General features: G+C 52.8%; 1 protein-coding gene across 1 annotated transcript in view; it reads right to left on the bottom strand.

Moving 5' to 3' along the window:
* The window catches only part of CNTFR (ciliary neurotrophic factor receptor), a 199,521-nt gene that overhangs the window by 78,441 nt on the left and 111,313 nt on the right, over window positions 1-9,767 (bottom strand). The window contains exon 3 of the mRNA XM_057369607.1: window positions 5,770-5,851. Coding sequence (XP_057225590.1) covers window positions 5,770-5,851 — 82 coding nt within the window. The remainder of the gene's footprint in view (window positions 1-5,769; window positions 5,852-9,767) is intronic.

The raw sequence follows: 9,767 nt of genomic DNA on the forward strand, positions 1-9,767 counted from the left end.
AGACCCAGGCACCCCATCACAAATCTTGAATCCAGGCACCTCAACTCAACTGTATTTGCACAACAAACAAAACCCACGAAGAAGATGTCTATAAACAAAACACACAGCCCTGTGTGAACTTACAAACMATCTCCTACACAGAAAATCCAGAGAACACCCCCAGAATCAATGTGATTTTTGTTTAAGCATGCCAGGCAGATGGCATYCCCTGGCATGGGCTGACTTACGTGGAGGAAACAGAGTCCAGAAAGAGCTGGTCACATCTCTGCCAGCCAACAAATGCCACATAGGTTGGGTGAYGCGAGAAGGTCAGAGATGTTTTCTTATCTACAGCTGGTTTCTCTTTGAAAAGCTAATTTGCACGGTTTTGCTTTGCATTTTGAAGGCTATTTACCGGTCCAGGCTTTGTCTTTGCAGCAGCATTTCTAACGAGGCACATGCAAACTGGAGGCCCCAGAGGCTTTGCAGCAGAACTGACTGCAAAAGATTAGCATCAGGGCTTAAGAGAGCAAGAAAGAAGGGAAAGTAATGAAACAAAATCTCTCTTTTCCTCGGCTGAGGAATGATGGGGGCTAATTGCTTGTTGCTGGTGAGAGAGGAGATGGGAGCTTCTATGCCTATCAATAAATTAACCCCAGCATGTGGCATCTGAAGCGCATTCATTTCCCAGAGACTTCTATCTCTTTGTCTCCTCTCCTGGGTGAAAACATAATTATTGTTTAAACATGAGTTAATTCAGCAAGGTGAGGATCAATAAAGCAGAATTGCTCGTCTTTTAAAAGCAAAGAAATCTCAGTCTGGGACAGATGTGAACATAACTCTGGCAGAGCTGATGGATGGGAAGATACCTTGGCATGGCAGGCGACTGGGGAAGCAAAGGTCCCTGTTTTCAGGACTGCTGTGGGCTTTGGGTCTAATAAGAACAGAGAAGTCCAGCACAGGCAGTCACAGCAGAAAAAGCTGAAATCACCAATGCATGTACACTTTGCAGCCTGACCTGTGGTGAGGCATCTCTGCCATGTACACACATCCCACGGAAGGGCTTGGGTAAAGCCCAACAGCTCATACTGACACCTCTTGCTGACCTTTAAAGGCAACCAAGCCCTGCTAGGGAGAGGGTGTCTGCACTGCAGGGACCCCCACCAGCTCTGCTGTCACACAGTGGACTGCCAAAGGTGAGTGAGTGTCACAGCAGGTACCATTGCTTCGGTGCTCTGCTGAGCTCTTCCCATCACSTCCTCCATTCTGAAATAAACTGGAAACAATCACTGGCTGCAGAACAAAACACAGGAAAGTAAACTGAGCTATCCACAGTAATGGGAAGTTGATTGGAGAGCTAGAACACCTCTTCTATGAGGAAAGACTGAGGTTACTCTTCAGCCTGGAACAGAGAAGGCTCTGGGATCACCTTATAGCACTTTCCAGTGCCTAAAGGTACAAGAGAACTGGAGAAGGAGTTCTCACAAAGGGAAATGGCTTTAAACTGATGGAGAATAGGTTAAATTAGATATTAGGAGTTAMTCCTTCCCTGTGAAGATGGGGAGGCACTGGCACAGGATGCCCAGAAAAGCTGTGGCTGTCCCTGGAAGTGCTCACAGTCAGATTGGATGGGGCTTTGTGCAAAYTGGTYRAGTGMAGGKGYTRCTGTCCATGGCAGGGGGATTGGACCTTGGTGATTTTTAAGGTCCCTTCTAATCTAAACCATCCTGTGATTCTGTGTGGAGGGCACAAGGCTCTCATCCATGATCTTCAGCCTGTTCTGCCTACTCTGTCCTTTCCCATTTTTCCTGCAGCTCCTGCCCATCCCTCCAAGCCAGCTGGATCTCTGCAGATGGAGACAGGCCTGTGCTGTCCAGGGCAATGCCCAACTCTGCAGATAGGCTGGTCTAATCTGGCAGCCCCATCCAAGCCTGCTTATTCATGCACTGGGGATGACACCCCTGGACACCCCCTTCCATTGCCCCTCTGCTCTTCCCTATAGCAGGACACCCCAAACCCACTGCCAAAGCCCAAACATTAGTGCCAGCCTTGGATCATCCCCCTGGGGCTCTCCTGCTGGGTGTCTCTGGGCTCCCACCACACAGTGCTCACCCTCATGGGCAGCTGGAAGTTGCAGTCCTCACCTGGGAGATGGAAGTGAAACCTGAGCAACCTGCCAGGGATGCAAAGCAAGGGAGCTCTGTGACTCCAAAGGTCACAGGAACCCCAAATCCATTGACCTTTTAGCCTCTCCACTCCCTTCCCCCAACACTGGGTGTTCATCCTGGGCTTCCACATCAGATGCAAACAAATGCAACCTGTGCTCTGCCAGCTCCCAGGAGAAGGACCAAAGGTGAGCAGCAGAGGGGTTAATGCACGAGCAGCCTCACCTTCACCAAGCCTGATGCTGCTTTTATTAATTCATGTGGCACTTTGCAGGACGCTCCAGTAATCACCAGGGTGCAGATGAGAGCCAGGAGCGGGTGGCCAGGCTCCCCGCACCCGCTCATGCTCACTTAACAGCTTGTCACATCCTCCTCACTCAAGTATTCAGTGCTAATGCATCTCTTAAAGTGCTTCATGAGCTATTAAAGTCGAACGTGCCTCAAGTGCATGATAAATGGACTCTGTGCCAGCATCTTCCCCCCACTCCACCGGGTCCCTGCCACCAGTGGGATTAATCCATCCTCCCACCCCGCTCCTGCTGTGCTTWTCCAGCCTGGATGCCCGGCTGGTGGGGGATGAGCTCTGGGTTGGCTGGTGAGGAGAGGCTGCAGCAGGGCTGGGGGGCACAGGGCACAAGCTCTGGATCTCCCCAGTGTGGGGCAGACACTYCCCAGCCTGACCTGCCTCTCCAAGCTGGGAATGGTGGGGTGGACGGGAGAACTGCTGCCCCAAAGTTCCTGCCCAGAGCACATTTCAGTATTTCAGAGAGGTTCCCATGAGGGACATGCAGTGTCTCTGGGGAACAGATTGAGGCAGTCCTGAAAATGCCCTCTTAGCCTTCCTTAGTGCTTGTACTAATTTTCCCACTCTGTATCTTTTTTCCATCCCTCAATRAAGCTCCTGCCGATGGGAAGAGCCCTGCCTCACCTCTMTCACCCCATTCAGGCACTTGTTGAYGCACACAGGCCTCAGCAGCTTCAGTTTTGAGTTGGTGTCCCATACACCTCCCTCCCAGACTCAGGCAGGCAAGAGAAACAGGAGAGACACAAGGACATGGGAGGCTGTGCTGCCAAACCCCCAAATCCTGCTGGATCACAGAGCAGGTGACAGTCACTGCAGCTCTGMACCAGCTCCAGTGGCCAAATGCTTGGTCCTGCTCACTGGTGAGGACCAGAATTTGCTTCTGTCTAGAAAACGCAATTCAACTGCGTGTAACCCTGAAACACCAGGCACTTCTGTGTTTAGAAGATCTCCCTGCACAACAGGTCTGGGCTGCCATTCCTACAGAACAGCAGGAAGCAGCAAGGTGCATCCAAAGGATGCTCTGGTGGTTCTGGTGCCAAATCCTTCACAGCAAACCAGGTTGGGGCCCTGCAAACACAGCAGAACTTAGCAGCTTTGCTTCCCTGCAGGAAACATCAACAACCATGAGCAGCACACAGCTCAGCACACAAATGCTGTGAGCAGGCACCCTGGGAAGGGGCTGGGGGCTGTGCTGGCTTTGCTTGGCTCAGTTTTTGGTAGAGGGGGGGCCACAAAGAAGGCTCCTGTGAGAAGCTGCTGGAAGCTTCCACCATGTCCAGCAGAGCCAACCCCTGATGGCTCTGAAGATGATGGACATGCCACTGGCCAAGGCTGGGCCAATTACAGATGGTGGGAAGGCCTCTGTGATAACAGATTTAAGAAGAAAATCAAACCAAAGACACACAGAGTTCCCTTCTAACCAGAGAAGAGGAGGAGGTGAGAACATGTGAGGGAAACAACAGTGGAGAAGRAGGGGGAGAAGGTGCTCCAGGTGCCAGAGCTGAGAACTCCCTGCAGGTCATGGGATGACCATGSTGGAGCAGCTGGTGACCAYGGTGGTGCCCCTGCAGCCYGTGGGGTCCATGKGGGATGCAGAGATTCACCCACAGCCCATGGGGGGCTGCCCACGCCTGAGAGAGTGGATGCCTGCAGAAGATTGTGGCCCAGTGGGAGTCCCAGAGGACAGAGAGCGCCCTGGCTTCCATACTGAGGCAGCCTGGCCTTGGAGGACTGCACCCCATGGACGAGTGACCCACAGAACAGCAGTTTTGGGACGACTACACCCCATGGACGAGTGACCCTCGCCGCAGCAGTCTGGGAGCACTGCTCCCAGTCCACCTGTGGGAGGAGCTCACGTGGCTGCAGTTTTGGAACAACTGCTGCTCATGAGATGGACCCACTCTGGAGGGGTTCACAGAGAACTGTCTCCCGTGGGAGGGACCCCACGGCGTAGCAAGGGAAGGACTTCTCCCCYTGAGTAGTGGAAGAAAATCTCATTGATGRACTGACCAAACCCCCAYGTCCTGTCCYCCTGTGCTGTGGTGGGAAGGAGGGAGGGGTTGGGGGAAGTCTTTCAGGCTTTATTTTACTTCTCATTATCTTCCTCTGCCTCTGTTAGTACCAAATTTACTTTGCAACTTTAACTTTGCAACTTCAACTTGAGCCTGTTTTGCCCTTGGAGTGKTTTTTTTCCCRGTTCCTTATCTCAACTCATGAGCCCTTTGTTAGTTAATATTTTTTTTCTCGCCTCTGCCCAGCTGTGGCAGGGGAGAGCAGAGTGAGCAGCTGTTGTGGGTGCCTGGCWTTTGGCCAGRGTCAAACCACGACAGGGACGTTCCTGCAACACCAGCCAGCAAGCTCCTCCCGTGTCCAGAGTGSCTGTCCCCACCCTGTGAGGATGTGCTGCCAAATCTCAGCTTTGTGTCCAACCTGGCAGCTTGTGGCAATGTAAACCCACCCTGTAATGTAATGTACATGTGAACAGGATCTAGGGAGGCTCAGCAGGGCATTCTTGGCTGGGTTCCTCAATTTCACAGAGCTCAAGGATGTATACATGTCTTTACTGGAGTTAATCAGCAAAATCCCCCTCTAAGATCCTGTCAAAGCAACTTCAGGCAGGTTGACCGCCAGAAAAGGYGTCAAAAATTCTGGAGGTTCCCCATTTTGTCCCATTTTTGGAGGGCTGGACTCCAAACCAAGACCCAACTACCCGTCATAACCTTCCTGCTCCTGCCTAGACCCAGGATCATGTGGGGCCCTCCAGCTCCTAACACCACCAGTGACTCTAGGATGTAATGTCTCTAAAGCCACCCCTAAAAATAGCCCTGAATCTTCTGCCAGCCTGGAGAGATGTGATCAAATGGTGGGCACAGATGTGTAGAGGCAATGGGGAATAAGTCACCCAGAGAAGTGAGAGCAGGATGAGGCATCGTCCATCACTGTCATGGGACAGAGAGTCATGGAGCTGTCAGGGGTGACTGGAGTTTGGAGCTGCCAGGCTGATGCTTCCTCCCAACTCTTCATCCCTTCATGGGTGGGCTGCACAGGGCAGCATCCACAAGAGAGTGGGAGAAGAGTTCCAAAGCAGTGTCCTGGCAGTAGGGACACCATGGGACACACRGAGGTCAGCAGGGGGACATGAGGGATGCCCAAAGTGATGGGCKGCAGGGGACATCTGTCACGGAGAGAAGTGATAACACACACCAAAGTAATATCAGGCACACATGGAGGGCGCACCCAGCTTCCCCCAGCACAGAGGCTGGAGGAGCAGCATTCCCATCTTCCAGGACCCCCCAGACATAGAAGGTGTGAGGGACTCACCCGGCTGGCTGTGCCTCTGGGCGTACACCACCACCACYGCGGCGAGCACCACGCAGCAGGCTGACGGGACAGGGTTAGCCATCTGTGGAAAGAAACAGGCAGGAGCAGTCAGGGTTTGCCCTCAGGGCTGAGAGTCCCCAATGCTGGGGCTGCAAAGAGATGGCCATAAAACCAGAGCCCATCGCAGCCACAGGGAGCGTCACTGCAAAATGAGGCATTCTGCTGGTGCTCACTTCATCACCCCACAGCCTGTGGCACRTTCCATGGGAGGTGCCTGGAGGTGATGGCACACCTTACACAAATGCTCAATCTTCCCCATCTCATTTTCAACATTTTTCTCAGGAAAGTGGTTGGGAAAATGGTGCTGGGCTGTCCTTTGCAGCTGCAGCATCATCCTAGGAGCCAACRCTGCCTGCACATGGGTTGCAGAGGGGTTTTGAGGAGATGGGAGCACTCTCAGGTAACTCACAGCAGCAACTGATGCTTAGGATGTGCAAGATGCAGATCTCAGCACARAACCCAGCCTCAGCCAYCTGCCATCAATATCCTGATGGGCCWCAGCTGTYCCYCATCTCTCTGGRCTGGGAGAGGGGCAGAGGTGACTCTGTCCTGGTGAGCTGTGCCATGTCCAGGAGACGCTGTGGTGCAGGGAGTGTGGAGCTGAGACAGCAGCAGATGAAGACATTCATCCTCCCTGCACAACAATCCCCCCCAGGAGTGGACAAATGGCAGCAATAACCCTGCCAGGCTGGACATGCCCAGGCTCTCGTTTTCTTGCAGCCAGGGCTGGTAGAGGAGCCCAGAGCCAGGAGGGAGCTGCTGGGCACAGCAGTGGGGATGCCGGCCCACCCGCCAGGAGATAAATAGCACCATGCATGAAAAGCAAATTGCACCTTCAAAACCATTTAAGCCTCTCTAATCTCCAGTGCCGTATCGGTAACGTGCACAGGATTGCCTTTTAATCTAGAACATGAGTATGGGCTCATTAGCCAGATGGCATCCATTTAGACCTAAATAAAGGGGGAGCTCTATTGGCGAGAGGAAAAAAAAAAATCCAGCGAAACATATTCCGTTACCCAACACGACTGCTGCAGGAGCCCAGATGGCCTCGGGCTCACAGMGAGTCTTAGCAGCGCTGGAGGGGAAGGCAGTAGATTTTGGGGTGCAGCTGCACCAGCCTGATCTTAAACACCTCTCAGGGGCAGGGATTTTTGGGGATGCACTGGGTCTGAAGGGGATGAGCCTGGAGATGGGCAGAGAAGGCACCCACAGCCTTTGCTGTTTTTTTGGTGTTGGGTTTAGGSTCAAAGGGCTGGCAGCAAGAACTATTCCCAGAGTGCTGGAGCTGCACAGCATGGACATGCAAGCCCCAGACCCCGCTGCCAGCCCTCACAGGTCACCTTCAGCAAATCACTCTAACTGCTTCCTCGTGCCTCAGTTTCCCCCATCTGTAAAGCAGAGATAATGAAGGTGACCTTCCTCTGAAAGCTCTGGGCGTGAGTGCTGAGCTCTAATTAAAACATCCTTATCACTCACTCTGCTTCCTCTTTCCTGCTCCTCTCGTGCATGCTCTCCACTGCCTTTTCCATGTGTCCCCTCTGTGCCCACGGTATGGCTTCCCAGTTGTCACCCCRCCTGTGCTCCAGGTGACATCCCAAGTGACAGGCAGCTCAGGGAGTGGGTGATAGCTGGAACCTGAGGCAGGTGGCAATGCCATGTCCCAGGGCACCACTGGGGCCCTGAGCAGCTTGGAAACCACCTGCAACCCAGAAGCTGAGCCTCCCTATTTATTCCCAAATTTATTTTCCACTGAATATTCCCCGGAATAATTTCCCTGAATAACCCCTGGAAGTTGATGGGCAGCACCAGGAATTGAAGCAGGCAAGGAACCATGGGCCAGAGCCTCCCTTCACTGCAGGTATCCCCAGCTAGTGCAGCCACCCCCATTTCTGGGGACAGTGGCAAWGACAGGAGGCAGGACAGGACCTCCCAGCAACCAGCCTGCTCTTTGAACAGCATGAGATCTGCTTGATGTAGCCTTGGGCTTGGCTCAGTGCAAATATCATCACCAACCATCATCCTCTGTCTCYTGGTCCTGCCAGGGAGCAAAGCCACCTGCTGCTCCTCCCCCATCTCATCAGCTCCTGAAATAATTGCTGCTGCTCCTGCCGGTGTGCCTGGGCCAGCATTGAAACAGACACAGTAATGTGGCAAGGAATGGCTCCTGTCCTGAAGCAAGGAAGTCTCAAGGGATAAAGGTGGAATAAGAGAGAGCAAAGGGACCCAGATGAGATCCCTGGGGACTCCGTGGCATTGCCAGGACACAGGCAGAGGCTTCCAGTGGCAGCACAGAGAATTCATCACTTGGCTGCTCTCACCCTGCAAAACCTCATTTCTTCTCAGAGATGAGCACTGTGACCAGGCAGGAGCCAGAGCTATTTTAGTACAAAAAAATCTAGCCAGAAAACCAACTTTTTCTCACTTGAATTGCAATTTTCCATGCAGTATTTGCTTTGTTTGAGTGTTTTGCCCAAAGCCATGTTGATTTTCTTTTCCCCAAGCACATAACAAAACCTTTGCAATTTCTGCAGATGCTTCTAATGCGAATTTCCACTGCTGYATTTGCTCATTTAACTGTTTCTCTAGCAAAGCCAGCACCCTGGCATTCAGATGCACAGGCCAGAGAGCAGCAGCTCACCAGGTGTGCAGATTCCCGAGCTGTGTCCCCATGCCAGCAAGGGAGCAGTTTACAGGCGATGGAGAGGAACGACATTTATTACACAGCAARGCCAGCAGTGGGAAACTCAATCTCCTGTGCAAAGAGTAGATTTTCCCTCTGTAATGAATCATTTCTTGGTGATGGAGAGGAAAGAGGAGCCCGGGCAGGAGGAAGGGGGGTGAGGGAAAATATGAAGTGGTGGACAGGCAGCTCTGGAGCCACACTCCCTGTCCCCAGCTTCTTGCTTGGGGACAGAGCAAAYGGTTGATCTTTCTGTGCCTTGTCCTCTACACCAAGGACATCCTCTACATGAAGACATCAGCCACAGACACTCTTAGCAGCAGACAACTCAACACAAACATTAATAAGGTCCCCTCCAGCAGCTCTCAGTCCAAACCAAACATGTTTCCAGTCATGTGTTCCCTGAGCTGGATCAGGACTGAAGTGGCACTAATGTGACATTGGCTGTGGTGGTGTGATGGGGTGAGGACAGTCCCGGGTGGGGGCACAGCAGGAGCAAAGGGGATTGTGTATCCAGGCAAAAAGTAGGATGCCACTATCTGTCTAACAGCCCCAGGGTCCTCTTTTGAGCAGGCAAAGGGATGGATCCTTTCCAGCTCTCCTCTAGTGTAATCCCCAAAGCTTTGGTAATGGGGTACCAACTGGTAGCAGGAAACAGCAGCTCCAGGGCAGGCTTGTCCCTGGCTAGTGAGGGATGTGGGCTGCATCCCAGCCTCCCACYACAACTCTCACCTGCCACAGGCTGCTTTCAGCAATGACAAATAAATAAAACCTCATTCTAAAAAATTCTAGTTTCAAAATGTAGCGTTGCCTAGACAAAGTCTTCCGTCAGGCAATTCCCCACCAGGTGCTGTWACAGGGTCTGGCTCTGAAGTGGTGAACTGGGGGAAAACAAACACTGTTTTTTCCTCCCCCTGCAGCCTTGCCCAGAGCCTTTCAAAGGAGCTTTGCAGCACCCATCCTGCAGGCACCTGTGGCAACACCAGAGTGTGACTGCACTGCCACAGCGACTGGTGATGCTGGGGTACCACCCCTGCTGTAGACAGGGGCTGTGGATGGACACTGAGCTATGGAGAAGGCTGTGGATGGACACTGAGCTATGGACAGGGGCTGTGGATGGACACTGAGCTGCAGAGAGGGGCTGTGGATGGACACTGAACTGCAGACAGGGCTGTGGATGGACACTGAGCTGCAGAGAGGGGCTGTGGATGGACACTGAGCTGTGGACAGGGGCTGTGGATGGACACTGAGCTGTGGA

Source organism: Malurus melanocephalus, unplaced genomic scaffold (assembly GCF_030028575.1).
Source record: "Malurus melanocephalus ecotype Western Australia unplaced genomic scaffold, MMel_1.1 scaffold_113, whole genome shotgun sequence".
Taxonomy (NCBI): Eukaryota; Metazoa; Chordata; class Aves; order Passeriformes; family Maluridae; genus Malurus; species Malurus melanocephalus.